We start from the raw sequence: 15741 nt of genomic DNA, 5'->3' as shown, positions 1-15741 counted from the left end.
AATTAGTGATATGTCAACGTAGGGATTACCACACTGAGGACTTCCTGTCCCTAAAACCCACCTGAACATATTTTGGACCGCACTCATTATTTTTTATACATTCATGCATCCATCCGCTCTTTGCTGCCTTGACTGTCACAGCTTCTAAAAGAGGATAGCTATTAACACAGTACTTGGTACACTGCAACAGATTATATGGCTTTTGATTTGGATTTCAGATCAAATATAAGATGTGTTGAACTACAATCAATGAGTGGGATCTGGAATACAAACCAAAGGAAGCCTGAACAAAACCCTGCTGCTTGAGGTTTTCTGACTGATTAGTCTCTGCCTTACAGTGAGAGCACCTGATACCCGCAGAGAGAAAATGGAGAAAGTCTCACCTACTTTCACCATGAGTAACATACCCCAGGCGTTCCCACTTACTTCCTTCAAAGCAGTACTCTACAACATAGCCGTCTAACCCCGCCGCTCCGATCTGGTCGGGCGGCCTCCACTTCATTGTCACCGAGGTGTCAGTCACTCCGTCCACTGCCAGGAGAGTCGGTGGGCTGGTGACAGCTGAAACAAGCAAGCAGAAGGGAGAAGGCAGAAAACTGTGTTACAATTAAAGGTTTACATTTATGGTCTGTATTCCTTTAATTTAGCATCACAGGTGACAGGCTAAATCCTGCCTACCAGGATGATTTCAAATCATCCCTGGCACAGCTTTCTTTCGACTAGGACCACATGAGGAGAAGCAGCTACCTCATCCCATATCTGCTCACAGCCTAAGCCAGAGATAAATTCCTCCTGCTGAGGAGAGAGAAGGATAAAGAGCTGTGGAAGATAGAGCAGTGTATTCTACCATAGCAGGTATTTTCTGTCAAGAAGCGAGCATGCTGTAGCAGTAACAGCCACCTTCTTCCCTCTCCTCTTTGTTCTGGGTGTGCTGCGGAGCAAGGTGGGAACCTTTCCTGGCCTACAGAAAAAGACACCCCTCTTTTACAGGGACTTGTGGTTGTCATAATAGCTTGAAAATCTGCTTCTTTATATGAAGAGGCAACAGAATTAGTCTGTCACTAGGTGAATGACAAGGCCTCCTAGCTGTTACATTAATAAAAAGCAGTAAGATGACATTTAGAATAGTATAAATCAGGATTGTCTGCAAAAGGATATTAAAAATACGTGATTCCTTTCTGGGAAAAAAATCCCTGCTTAAGCTAATGGGGAATCCATGAGGCATAGAGTGAAATTAGGGACTATTCAAATGTATCTTATCCTGTGATTAGTTGCAAAATTGGGCAAATTTTTTCCCATGGGTTTCTACCTTTATGACCTGTAATTTTTTAGAAATGGAAATGTATGAATTATTTGTGACTACCTGTACGTTTTAAAATGGCAAGCTACTGTGTAGCAAAGCCTAAATAGAGAAATGTGAAAGAAAGCCTCATTTTCACTCAGTGCAGCCTGCAAATAGTGATCTTTAGACTTCTCATTTTTCCTGACCATTTTTGGCCAAAAGCCAGTGATTGCCTGTGATTCATCATCTTTACCTATTCTTGAAGTTACTGGTTTGACTGGCAATAGTTTGACTCTATTGATTCAGGATGTGTCTAAGATACACGAAAATGTGGAACTATTAGTTCTGGTCCTTAAAACACATTGACTGCAGTACTGACCATATCAGGCTCACCTATAGTAACACTGGTTTATTTTAGTGCACCGTTCTTCTGTCTATGCATGCTTGTCTCGTTTATAAAAGACTGTAGTTCCAGGGATAGACATGTACTTTATGAAGCACCTCATAAAGACAGGTCCTGAGCAACACAAGTGCCACAAGAACTACAGTTATATAATTAAAGGACTATAATAATGTATTAATAATTGTGTTCTAAATACATGCCTGTCTCTGTGCTCTTGATTACTTACCTAAAGGAACAAAGGACTTTGAAGGCATACTTGGTTTGGACATGCCTATTGCATTAACAGCAAATACACGGACCTCGTAAGCAACACCTTCAATCATCTTCTTTGGCTCAAAAGTTGTTTCTTTACACAGTTCAAAATTCAGCCTCATCCACCTGGAGCTTTGTTTCTTTTTCCTCTCAATGAAATATCCTATTGACCAAACAAAATTTTATTATAGTAAGTGATGGCATAAAGGTCAATTGTGAAGGGTCTGGTTTTTGACTTCCCAATGGCATTTTTCTCTGGATACACCTCCATATCCCCTTCTAGCCTCAGAGTGATTTAGGGATAATTGCTAGATTTTGCTAATTGCAAGCTATCTGACAGTCACCTGCTTTGCTTTCATGGCCACATATGAGCATTTTTTGGACTTCACATACAACACTGCTGTGTTTAGTTCAGAGTGAAAAGGGCCTGAGTCTACTGGCCTCTGGGCCTTTCCTCTTGGTACAGTGTATTAGAAGATATTCCAGTTTACTCAGTAAGTTGTTTCTGAAATTCTTTCTAACATTCAAACAGGCTAATAACAGTTCCAAGTTTTGTTTTATAGGAGGTTGTCTTTCAAGTAGGGAACTTGATAGTGTGGCAACATACAAAATGACAAAATGCAACTCATTAAAAAAACCAAATTTCCGATAAAGTCAAAGAGAAGGTAGAACATTGTTGCAACTGGATACTCCCAGTGCAACCCTCCAGGGCCTGAGCTAAACTCTGATCCTATTTCATCCATTATTTGGGCTTTGTTTCTTTTGTCTATATTAGAACATCACCACACACACACAAAAAAAAAAAGTACCTAAGATGGGTGATCCACCATCATTTGCTGGAGGTTCCCAGGTCATAATACACCAGTCTTCACCCACCTCAGTCACGTTTGGTGCCTGAGGAGGATCAGGGACATCTGTTGTAAACAAAGTAAATATTATGTTAAAAAATCTTCTTCTTACTGCATAGTTTGAATTAAAAATGTAAAATAAGAAACAAACATGAATAGTTTTTGATGTGCAACAGGAATTCCTAATGAAGAGAGAGAAAAAGAACGTTTGTGAATCCTGTCTGGCGGTTGGGAACGGATAAGTGCCAAGTTCTTCAGCACAGTCAAGACACTATAGAGGCACTTGAGGACATATGGTAAGACAGAGCCCACAGCCATAAGGAGAATAGAGAGCAAAGAATGATAAGGGCAGCCTAAGGGAACTACAGAAGTTTGGTCCCTGCAGCATGAAGTGACAGCAGAGTGATAATTAACTCCTACTTAAATCCCTTGCCAAGCTCCTGTGTCCTTCAGTAACAGTGAGCCTTAGTACCCTTACATCTCAATTCCTCACCTGACAGTGGAGACAAAGAGGTAAATGGAAGTTTTCTGAGAATCTGTAACAGTTTGGTAGCTAGGGAGGACAGCATCTACAGAAGAGAACCTTCAGATAGGAGAAGAAGAATTTGTCTCCTGTTGGAGTGCATAAAAGTGTGGGTCTTCAAGGAGCATTTATTGACAATGGCTGTGATAAAAGACATGGCTCATATGCACAGTTCCACATGACTTACCAACCACTTTGATGTTGATTAGAGCTGTGTCCTCTCCAGCCTCATTCTTTAAAGTTATTCTGAAAGGACCTGAATCTTCCCTCTCAGCTGTATCAATGACCAGGCAGCTGCTGTCTGGATATGTTTCTGCCCGTATTCTTCCGCTGTCCGTGATTCCCTAGGAATCAAGGTAAACAGAGGCAAAAGTCATGTTTTCTGTATTTGACAATAAAAGACAAAAATCAAAATTCAAGAAAAATTCTTAAAGTTCAGAAAAATTCCTAAAGCAACTGTAAGAAAAAACACAGTAAAATTCAGAATTTTAGTCACCTAATGATGACAAAAAATGACAAAATAACTAAAAAATAAGTATAGCGTGGTAACTGTTTAGTACTCAGTTCAGCCATTGCACCATAAAGGATGAGGCACTAGGCTTACTTGTCCTGTGAGCAAGAACACACTTTTTTAACACCATCTGACATTAATTTGATGGAAAAAAAAAATAGTGGATTCTTCTAAAAGTCAAATAAAAATTTAATTAATTCACTTTAAAGGTCAGAGTGACTGTAATGGTCAGTAGTTTGTCCTCACATATTTCAAATGCTGTCACATATTTTGGAGTAGGAGCTCTCTTGGAATAATTCCCTATTTGGACACCACAATTAATTTTCAAATTAATATTTGAAAAATAGTTGTCACAGATTTGACCAGACAGGTCTGTTGAACGTAGTAGCAATAACATGTTCCAGCTTCCACATACCACAATGGAAATTTATATGTAAAAAGTGACTTTTTTTGTATTTACACAGCCAGGGATTGATCTGTGCAAAAGTTTTGCATTAAGACACCAAATGCAAGATGCCAATCGCCCAGTGTATTGTTTCATTTGAGACTTGACACTCCATTAGAATTTTTCATTCATTTTCCAAAACCAGAACATATCACGGCTTCCTGTCAAAACCTGGCAGCCATTCTGGGCAGTATGTATAGAAGAAGCAGCCATTTGGTAGATTTTTTCTAGTTTTTTTCTGCATCTCATGTATCCTTCTCCTTTACTATTAATTTATAGAAAACCCATATTTTTTCATTCATTAATTTCAGCATTTCCTTAAAAAGACTCAAAAATACTAAATAATATTTATCTATTTTATCCTTGACCAAAGAGAGTTTTTAGATAAAGGGCATCTTCCCCTTATTTTCTTCTGATAAAATCAATGTATTCACGAGGCTAAAGGTTATTTTTTGAAGAAAAAGGCTCCTTGTTGAGCTAAAGAAATGTGTATGATGACAATGTACCTTGTCACCTCTACTCCACACGACTTTTGGAGTTGGTTCACCAGTGATAGGGATCTCAAGTCGTAGTTTGCTTCCTGCCACTACTGTAACAGTGTTATTTTCCCCAAGACCATCCAGGTGAAGTTTAGGAGGATCTGAAAAAGGAGAGATCGTCCAAATGTGTCATTCAGCTGCTGCTCTGAGAGTTCAGTGACCTGACACAGGTCTGCAACATAAAGAAACATGCTCTATGTTTCACATTTTCCTGTTTTTTCTAGGCAACTGATTTTTTGTTTGGAAAAGAATTTGTGAAGAAAATCTATTTAAGAAAACAGTTATCTGATGAAAAAGAAATCATGGCACCATAGAGATTTTGGAATAGTAAGACCATATAGAAAAAAAAATATTTTCCTGCAGCAGAATTATGTATATTCAGGTAACTTCTGAGAAAGATTTTCTCTAAGTGAATTTCTAAGAGAATTTCCATTGCAGGCTTTTTGCCACATTTTTACCGTGCTTCAGACTTCACTGTTCTTACAATTATAAAGTTTTCTTAACCTATATGCTTTCCTGAAAATGAAATTATCACTCTTATTGTACCCCATGGGTATGGAGAACAACTGATGAATATCCTCTTACAAATTTTTTTAACATATTGCAAATATAGCGGTGGGTGTTCCCCTCTAGTACCACTTCCCTTTTCATTCTCCCTAAATCTTACCAATACTTTTTCTAACACAGAAATTGCAGTTCTTTCAGCTTCAATTAAAGAACATGTTTTCTAAAACTTTGGTAATTTGTATCGCTCTCCTTTTGACTTCCAAGTTGCTGGTTGCAGTTAGAAGCTGGTGAGGTATTTTTGTGGGAAGAGTCAATGCCTTGTTTTATTTTTGTTTGAAGGACTGGGATCATTAACAAGCCTTCTGTTTTACTGAATGAATGAAAGCTGGCTGGAAACTTTTTTCCATTTAGATAGCATGTAATGTATTCACTGAATAGATAAATATTGCTTATTCTACTAATCTTTTACCAAACTAAATCATATTTTGCAATGTTAGTGAGACAGTTCTTCAAAGACAAAACAATATATTTGAGAAGTGAATAGCACCAGATATTTTACACAAACTTTTAATAGTGGCTTAAGTTCAGTAATTCAATGTCAAGAATCCTTCAGCTCCCCCCAGTGTGTAAACTATGAGCAGGTCCTGAGGACAGGAAAAGAACTCTCCAACCAGCTCACTTGCGCTTTGCCAAAGCAGCAGGTCTGTTTTCTCTGGTATATGCCTCCTCAGAGGATACTAAGTGATTGTAATCAAGGATATTTCATGCTGCTTTTAATTTCCAAAGTTCAGGGAAAGAGAGGTTATATATAAGTTCGATATACTTACCCACAATATGTACTTTGCATGGAATATTAATATTATAGGCATCTGGTACAAACATGTATTCACCCTCATCATCAACAGCAGAAGCTGGTATAACAAATCTGTGTATTCTGTAAAAAATTGAAAAAGAAATCAACGTAAATTATTTCTGAAGACTGCTTGGAGCTGTAAGGAAAAATCTCTGAAAAGTTTAGGAGATCTGTGCAAGTGTACCAAATTATCGACTAAAAATCCTTTTATGGTCACTTAGTGGTATTTTAGCTGATTAAATACTGTGACCTGCTGTGGCTTAGCTTTGTTCAAGGTAGGACTCCACTCTTTGTCCTCCCTGCTCCCCTTTCCTTCACCTCAGACTATGGGTCTGCATGACTTGTGGGGAGCTCCTTCACCTAATGTCAATCCAAGAGGCCATTGCACAGCTGGCACTTGACACTTACTGCTACTTAGGGATTGTTAGGGAGTTGATGCAAACATTTCAAAGCCAGCTTAGGAGTGCCTTCACAAGAGCAGTTCCCAGCTGTATGAATGGTGAAGGGTGTGCAGTTAAAGGTAGGACCTGCTTTGGGGGTTTTGAAGGTTGTTTGTGGTTTGTGGTTTCTTACTTCACATGACAAAGGACAACTTATAAAAGCAAAGAAACTTGACATTTCCATAAACTTTGAATGGGCAGAGTTACATGGTCCGAGGAGCTATGAGAAAAAGAGTCATTTAAAAGCTATGTATTCTTAATAGTGCCTAACAATTATTTTACTTTACTACTTAAGATCCCATGCTAACAGCAACAGCAATGTCAAGAAAAATTAATAGCTTGAACTTAGATGGATCAAGGACTTGATTATTTTCCTCCATGGCCAGAATACCCAAGATTAAAAGAAGAAAGGAGACATGGCTTTTAAGATGATAAAAATATATGTTTTGAGGGACAGAGGTTAGCTTGATTAGCAAATAATTTTCAGTGAAGTAACCCATATATTGGCTCATCTCTACAGTGTCATTGCATCAAAAGCCAAGTCAATACTTAATAGGCTTACCTTCCTTTGTGATAAAGCTTTACACGGTCACTAGCTTCAATCAGCTGTCCATTTTTGTACCATTTCCCTTCCACGTTCTCAGATATCTCACACTTCAGGTGGATTTCCTGTCCAAGCCTCACAGTCTGATCTTCTAGTGCAAGTGATATCTTCAGTGGTCTCACTTAGGAAAACAGAAGCAGAGATATTAATGGTGATAACAAACAGCAGCTCCTGATTCTGTCACAGAGCTTATGCTAACCAGCACAACAGACTTCAAAACAGAAAAATGCCTCCAATAATGAAGTTGTCAAGTTGAAATACCGATAATATGAACATGTAAGCACCATAAATTAACTCTCTTCATGTAGTCTGATGTCTTAGAAAAAATGATCCAAAATACCCTGAATGGGGAAACTCTATGGATGTTGCCAGTAGAAGAACTAAGCCCAGGAGCATAATTTGCATGCTGTCCCCTCTCTGATGTTTGGGTGCTGGAGGAAGGGTGTTTCTATCCCCCAGACCCATAAGAAACTTTCAAGAAGTGAATGACCCGGCTCCCCAGATCTATGCACTAGAAGGAATTACAGCCCACCTTTCCTATGATCGAGCTGCAATCAAGGCTGTGGCAAAGGCTGACTGGCCAGTAAGCTTAACTTCATACACTACTGGTTCTCATGTTTGCTGAAGTGCCTTAACTCACCCTATGAAGGCCCACAGATATTACTGGCTTTTATAAAACTTGAGTTTGAGAACTGGTACCCTAGTACACTTCCACTTTCTGGAAGATTGGATGCTGCAGAGCAGAGTCCAGGCTGAACATTTAATCTGTATGCAATAAATATCCCTGGCTATAATCTGGCACAGAAAAAAGACCCGTGGGAAAGGCAGTGTTTTGTAGAAAGATGGTTGGAAATTCCTCAGAAGAAGTTGCAAGAAAGGAAAGGTGATGGAGCTCAGTAGCCATGGAGGATAATTTCCAACTTGATAATAAAATAGCATGAATTTGTTAGGATGCCAATTTGTACAAAATAGTCAAAAGCAGCATGAGTATTAAAAAAAAAAGTGTACATTTATGCATAATGCATGAAAACTTTAGAGGACAGATAGATACATTTTGTTAAAAAACACAGATATTCTAAAGAGATATTGCACAAAGCTGAGGAGGCTACGCAGTCATGTGTTTGTGCCTAGGTTTGGCTTTCCTGTGAAAACCTGAAAGGATTCAGGAAAAGAAGATACTTTCCTTGCAAATTTCACTTTGTTGACCTATTGTATCTTTGGATGGATTGCTTTGTTTTCCACCTTAATGGAGTGATAGTAAGCAGAACTAGTTCATTGCCTGCTACTGCAAACAGTGTTTAAAGGGAAGTCACTGTTCTGGAAATTTGCAGCAAAGAAATTGGTGTGAAGGTTAAGTCTCTCTTTAAACCCCCAGGGAAAGGCAAGCAAATTATTTATTTCTGTATGCCAGCAAACTGTGATATATGAATTCAAGAGCAAGATGGATGATACTCACAGTCAACTGCAAGCTTGGCTTCTGATTGCCCTCCAGTTGTCATAACTGAGTAAGTTGCAGTGTCATTTTTTGCAGCTTCCTCTATGATCAAAGTGTGTTTTTTACCCTCAACCTTGATTCGATACCGAGATTTAGGATCATTGGTAAGTTCTACACCATTCCTAAACCTATGGAAAAACAAAGAATAATTAATTTTCCAATAGAAGTCCTGTACAAATAAGACTTCCATAGACTGAAACTGCCAGAGAAGACTTTACAAGACTCTAAGGCACAAGAAAAGAGTAAACAAATGCATCCATGAATGTATAAGGATACATTTTTGAATAATGTTTTATTGAGATTTTCTTGACAATTTTCAGGTTTACTGGTATAGAAAAAGCTGCCCACATTTTTGCCCACAATTAAAATTTTCCGTGTTTTATTCTCAAGGAAAAAACTACGTGTGGCTTACCATTTCACATTTGCATCATCCTCAGATACTTCACAGCTCAGTTCTACTCGTTCACCAACATAGGTACTGGTATCCTCCAGGCCTTTGGTCACCAAAATTGGAGGATCTTTGGAAAGATTAAGTTACAGATTTATGATTTGAGAGAGAAAACTAAGTGAGAGAGGTTTTCTAAATCATGCGGTAGAAGGTGATACTACTTTAAAATTTTAATAAGGGTATCAAGGCAGCTCTTTCTGTCTTAAATCAGAAAAGTGGTTGCTCATTAAGATGATAGTGGGAAATGTGCTAAATAAAAAAAACAATATAGTTGTTCATATTAATACCTGCCTTGCATCCCATTTTGTTAACAGTTTGTCCAGGCAGTTTGACATGAGAAGCTGACATTCCCCTCTTGCCTCCCACAGATCCCTCTCATAAAACTGGGTTTTTATTAGGTTCTATAGCTCATTTTGCACAATAAGATGACCTGATAGAATATCATGGTGACCTTATTGGCTTAATCCATTCCTGATGTCATAACTCAAGTTTATTTAATAGCGAGAGACTGTACAACAGTTATCCTATGCTGCTTATAGGTGCAATGGACTCCATTATTTTAAAAAGATTTTTGAAATATTTTATGATTTTCTTTTCTCTCACTGAATTTTTCTGTTTGTTTTGTTGTACACATGTGAGTAATCAGAACCAAGGGAGCAAAGAGAGTGAAGATATGGCCAGCCATTCATAATTTTTGACAGAGTCTTCCCTTAAATTAGCGCAGGCAGAATGAAAACTAACTGCTAGAAAGCCTGATCTGAGAGTACTTCAAACAGACTAGTTGGACTAATAGTATCAAAATCCTCAGGTACCTAAGTGTGGTGTTAGGGAAATGTTATGACACACAAGTCTCCAAAATGGCTTAAAACTCATAAGAACTCCACAAACCCCACTAGATCCCTATGCACAGTATAAAATCAACCATATCCCTATTTCAGGGTTTTCACTAAGTTACTGAACACAGGATGAGTAAAACAAAATGTCCAGGGATCACAGAAATACAGAATAATCCTAAGGGCTGCTAATACAAATACAAAAATATACTGAACCAGATCCTCCCTGTTAATTTCTGTTGCAGCCAAAAGAGCCACATCAATTTACGGCACATGAAAGAGCATCAGGCTGACATAGTTACCTCTCACAAACAGTTCTGTGGAGCATTTCTCATCACCAGCTGTTACGTAATAGCGAGCATCGTCTGTCATCGAACAGTTGTTGATGAATAAAATTCGCTGGTTGCCTTTGTGCTCAAAAATGTATCTGTTTGAATGGGAATGCAGCAAAGATATGTTAGCAAAACTGCTGGGCCCCTTTTGTTCTGTGTAGAAAGTCCTTTAGGGATTATTAGAGGCAAAAATTCTGGGGTTTGCACAGTACTGGAAAAATTGTCCTTGGAAGCAATTTCCAAGTTTTAACAGTGCTGTCATAGACTTCTAGCAAAAAGAGCTATGGTGTAGAGTGACAGTGAGCTCCTTCTGGCTTGTTCCAAAATTCCAAACTTGGGTGATATGAAAAAAACACAAATTAAAAAAAAAGAGAGAGCAGGCATGGAATGATGGCAAATAAAATGGAGTCTGAAACTCTAGATGAGTAAAGCTGAAAATAACTAGTAAGAGGACACCATCACTCATTCCAACATTTTTGTGAAGTATAATAATAGCCAAAGTTAAGAAGTTAATATTGTTGGTAGGCCAGATGGCACAAGATATCAGTAATGGGATATGGGGTTTTGGTAATGGAGCCTTTCACCTTTATGTCACTGGTTTAGATCTGCTCCAGGTTTGTAATGACCAAAGCTCATTAGCGTCTGACAGCTGCTTCAGCAGCCTGGTAGAAATGCATTGGAGCACTCAACCCAGGCCCTTCTGCTGGAGAGGTATCCATAGAGCTGCCTGAAAAACAGTTCTGAACTGTTCATGGCAGATAAAGGGGCTAAGGAAACAGTACCCTCTTTATTATCCATTTTTTTTTGCCAATTATGAAGATTAATCAAAATCCTTCATTGACTTTTGCATCAAGAGAATGAAGGAAATCTGCCCTTTCTCTGAAAGAGGGCTGTTGTTATTTACTGGGTTTTTTTTCACAGGACCAGAGGAAAAAGTTACTAGGATTTTGTGCTGCTGAGAAATGTTTGAGGAGCATTACATTGTTATGCACATCATCATTCTGAGCTGTGTCTGACTGTGGAATGGGGTTTTCTGCACCAGTTGTAAGAGCTGGTTGCGCCCACAGGAGGGACTGTGCTCAACTTTCAGCCATTGCTCTACAGGTACTCAAATGTCTGCACCTGAAAGACCACTTCTTCTAGGTAAGGTCAGAGAGTAAACCAATTGAGGTGATTACAGATGAAGAATCTTGGGTACATTAGACCTGTTGCACATGACTGATAGAAAACATTGGTGACTTCTTTATGTTAAAATTAACTGGATAGTAGAAAATGAGACAAACCTCACACCCTTTTTGCCAGGTGGTTTATGAGCAAGGTGGGTAAGTATGTGATGTCAAACATCTCTCCTCTCAGCACACAATTACTGCAGAAAGATTATGTCCACCTTTGGACATAGGACCGAGGACAAGCAATTTATTTACTCGCAGTTCTTCCTGCTTTTTTAAAAACTACTGAGTAGGAAATGGCACCATGGTTTGTTGAGGATCTCTTGAGACAAAGGAGTCGATCTGCATTACGTTTTGCCTACAGTGGACTTTTCTGGGTCATGAACAATATAGCATCATTTGCATAGTCTTCACATCTAATGAAATTCAGGAATAAAATTGGTGCAAGCTGAGTGAAGAGAGAGATCTAAGCAACACTCTTGTCAAGGAAGTACACGTATATCCATTTTATTGCTTACATATGATAAAATCACTTACTTTGCGCTTGGTCGTATTTCTTGGCCATTTTTATACCACTTGAGTTCCACTGTTGGGTCTGCAAGCTCCACCATGAATCTTACTTTACCTCCTTTGTCCACCTGATATGCAGGATCGAGACCTTTGGCAAAAGCTGTTATGGAAATCAAGTGTTATTATAAAATGAGATCAGAAAAATAAGAATGAATGCTGAAATGACATTGCATAAATCTCATCAAAGCTGTGAGAATACATGCACACAATGTTATGCATCACTCTGTATTCTTACACTAGTCTGCATAGAATCAGATTATTTTCCAGAAACACTAGAATAAGTACAAAGCTATGCAGATCTGATTATCCTGACCAAGTTCAGGCTAGTAGCTCTTCATGACTTTGCAGTGTGACTGTATTCTGAATAGGATGGGGTAGATTTAGCTTTTACAGCTTGCTGTAGGCCAAGTTGTTGTGGCCAAGGTAAGGCCATATGCAACTCAAATATTTCAAAACACTTTAGAATCAACATTTTGACATTGCCAGACACAGAAGTCAGGCCCAGAGAGCAGACATCTGTGGGCCCAAAATAAATAACTAAATGGTACTACAAACAAATTGCCCACAGCTAAGTAACCAGTTTCTGCTAAGGTTTATATCATGCATGTATTTGATTACAGGAGACAGAATGTATCAAACACAACAGGAGTAGAGTTATTAAATATGAAAAGGATTTTTTATGTATCTTGTTGCAGTATAAAAAGTTTCCAATTTATAATAAAGGTGGCATGAGGGGAAAAATGCCCTGCTCTCCTCCTGTCACTACTATAGGCATTTTCCCCAATATTTGGAGCCCTTCCTGTAGGGAAAACCCTGTCCACTGAAAAAAAAATCCTGTTTTAGCTGGCAGCTCCATCCTACTCCAAAGGGAATGGGGGAGAGGGGCCAGACAAGACTGGTCACAGGTGCAGAGAGATGCCTCTTTCCCAGGAAACATTCAGGCATTTCTATGTGATGCACCTGGGTAGGGAGAAGCTCTTCCTCCCAGCCACACAATTCCTGTTCCAACCTCCAGACCCACCAGACCCTCCCTTCTGCTCCAGACTCCTGGGGGAAGATGAGGTGTTTCCTTGGGCTTCAGCTGCATAGAGAGCTTTACTGGATACAAAAACTGCCCCAGTGGCTCAGCCAAAGCCCACTGACTCCATTCCTCTCTCCCTCAATGAGGCCTGAATAAAATATACCAGCAAATGAAAAATACAAATAAAAACTAATATGTAGTAGCATAACACATGTTATGATGTGAGGTAATGGATAAGAAGAGAGTGTATATCAGGAAGCTGAATTACAGCTGGATTTATGGAGGACTTCACCTACTCAGAAGAGACTCCTCCAGGAATCCAGTGAAACACTAAATGTATATATTGCATCCAGTTCTGAAATGCTGTCCAGGAACAAGCAGAAGCCACAACAACATAATGGACAGTGTGTAGTATTTATATGTGTGTGTAGATGTATTATGTGACATATACATATATTTTATACACACACATATACATACATACATAGAAACGCATATTTATATTTCTGCATATAATTACACCACTCATACTATTCAATAGGGTAGATGGAGAAAGACAGGCCTGAATATCCCCACCCAGTGCAGAGTGCAGGGGTTTTAGTACAGCTGGGATTTCCAAGGAATGTAGATTTAGTGCAAAATGAAACTATGAAAAGCAAACAACATGTTTGCAGTGACCTCTATTTGGAGTAGAAGATATTGATGATAGCACAAGGTCTAATTTCCATATTGTTTGATCAGATGACACCTTTCCACACAACTGAGAGACATTGCTCCAGATGGAACTAATGTTTGCCTGAGAGGGAAGGGTGCTTTTGGTAAGCACTGAATGTGACAAGGTGCTTATACTATCCACAGTGGAACAAAGCGACTGATTAACTCCCTGCAGTAATGAGGCTTGAGTTGTAGTGTGCAAGTTCCCTTGTGTGGAAATGAAGCATATTTGGGTTTTTAAGGTAGATGGTCATGTTTGACTAATGAGCATAAGAATATTCTCCCATATCCATACCTGCGCTCTTCTTCACCTCCCTGCGCATCCGCTTCAGGCGCTTTAACATTCCTCTCAGGTCAGTGATACCGTACTGAAAAGCAATCTTCTCATATTCGCTGGGATTCGCGTTCTTCAGGAGATCCCACACGTCTACCTCAGGTTCTTCCTCTTGTTGTTTAACCTCCCTAACATCAGCAAAATAAAATTACGGGTGAGGAGTTAGTGGTTATCACACCATAAAAATAGGTGAAGCTGAGTCTATGGTGAGGCTAGAAATGTTTTGACTAAAATTTGAAGGCTGCCACCTTTTTTTTTTATTTCACTCAGAACGAGTAGAATAGCTCAGAATGACGTTCACACCTGACTTTACACTTCTTCGAGTGAGAATTTAGATATAAGTTTTAATTTGGCCTTTTCTGATACAATCAGTTATGAGGATTTTTATATTGCTTCGTTACTTCAAAAATATATATAGTTTGAAAAATGTAGTACTATAATAGCATACAGGCTAATCCCACTTAAATCAGTTTTATCTTCTGTAACTTGAGTAACTTGAGTTACAATTTATGATGGCACCTCTGAGAGCTGAGTCTAATCTGTGCATGTCATAATTATGTAAAAATGCTTTCAACCCTGAGTCCCTGTAACTGCTACTTTGAGTTACCAATGAAAGGACATTAGAATACAGGGGAATCTGTGTCTGTTTATAGTTATACCAGTGCTTCTCAGCATTACTTGAAGTTGTCATATGAATAGGAAATGGACATTTCCACACCAGCTTGGACTTGAAGGATGGATCTGCATCTCAGTCTTAAGAGCAGGAAAAGTTTTCAGAGGCCTGTGTGAGGCATCACCTTTAGAAGTTTCAATACTGTGTTTACTATCTGCAACTCCAGGCTAAGATAACCAATAAAGAGAAGTACGATTATTTTCACAATGGCAACTATTAAATGAGAGAACAGTGATGATAATTTTTCAGACTTAAAGTTTAGCTCAAAAAAGTTAACTGCTAGAACAATCCAGGAATTAGAGCAGAAATCTGTATTTTTCTTCCTGTAAATTCACTAGGATCAGACCAGTATCATTCTGATTTGATCTAGCTGGTCTAACAAAATCAGTACTTTTGAGAACAGAGTGAGAAAATAAATTTTTGAGAAATAAAGAAAGACTGAGCTTTGCTGTGAGACACTGTTAGAGTTGAGCTCTATTGAGTCTGACAGAGGATTTTCTTTGACATATACAGGAATAGCACTAGGGATCCCTGAGAATCCCTATGTTGGATGAGGAACTATGGAAAACCACTTTGCTGTTTAGTCCATGAGGTTTTTTAATTTTCGTAATATGTCAGAGTTATTTTAAAAAGGAAGAAAGCTTCTCCCCGAGCAGTCTTTGAAATATTTTCATTGCTATCTTAGAATTATGGTTACACAACCTCAGATATATAATTTTATATTTTGTTCCTGTCACTTTTACCTGCTTTTATCTCATGCTTTCTGGAGGGTGACTATGTACGGTGAACACTGGCATTTCAGTGAGATTCCTTCTGCATGGCAGCAAGTTGAGATCAGTTTGCAAACATATATAAAAGCTGACACACCCCATGGGGTGCATTCTCCTCTCCCAGGGCTGGCCACAAGCCGTGCAATGCCTGTCCGTGCTAAGGAGAGGTGATCTC

The 15741-nt window shown here is 38.8% G+C and overlaps 1 protein-coding gene across 1 annotated transcript in view; it reads right to left on the bottom strand.

Annotated features, from left to right (window-relative positions):
• The window catches only part of MYBPC1 (myosin binding protein C1), a 73888-nt gene that overhangs the window by 18670 nt on the left and 39477 nt on the right, over window positions 1-15741 (bottom strand). The window contains exons 9-20 of the mRNA XM_039383188.1: window positions 14085-14251; window positions 12022-12154; window positions 10286-10410; window positions 9115-9220; window positions 8664-8830; window positions 7166-7328; window positions 6138-6244; window positions 4771-4904; window positions 3496-3652; window positions 2747-2851; window positions 1912-2100; window positions 427-561 (exon numbers count right to left, since the gene is read on the bottom strand). Coding sequence (XP_039239122.1) covers window positions 427-561; window positions 1912-2100; window positions 2747-2851; window positions 3496-3652; window positions 4771-4904; window positions 6138-6244; window positions 7166-7328; window positions 8664-8830; window positions 9115-9220; window positions 10286-10410; window positions 12022-12154; window positions 14085-14251 — 1688 coding nt within the window. The remainder of the gene's footprint in view (window positions 1-426; window positions 562-1911; window positions 2101-2746; window positions 2852-3495; window positions 3653-4770; window positions 4905-6137; window positions 6245-7165; window positions 7329-8663; window positions 8831-9114; window positions 9221-10285; window positions 10411-12021; window positions 12155-14084; window positions 14252-15741) is intronic.

Source organism: Pipra filicauda, unplaced genomic scaffold (assembly GCF_003945595.2).
Source record: "Pipra filicauda isolate LSUMZ 115617 unplaced genomic scaffold, ASM394559v2 scaffold2_size9829703_pilon, whole genome shotgun sequence".
Taxonomy (NCBI): Eukaryota; Metazoa; Chordata; class Aves; order Passeriformes; family Pipridae; genus Pipra; species Pipra filicauda.
Note: the sequence above shows the minus strand (reverse complement) of the source record. Positions and strands in the feature narration are given on the sequence as shown.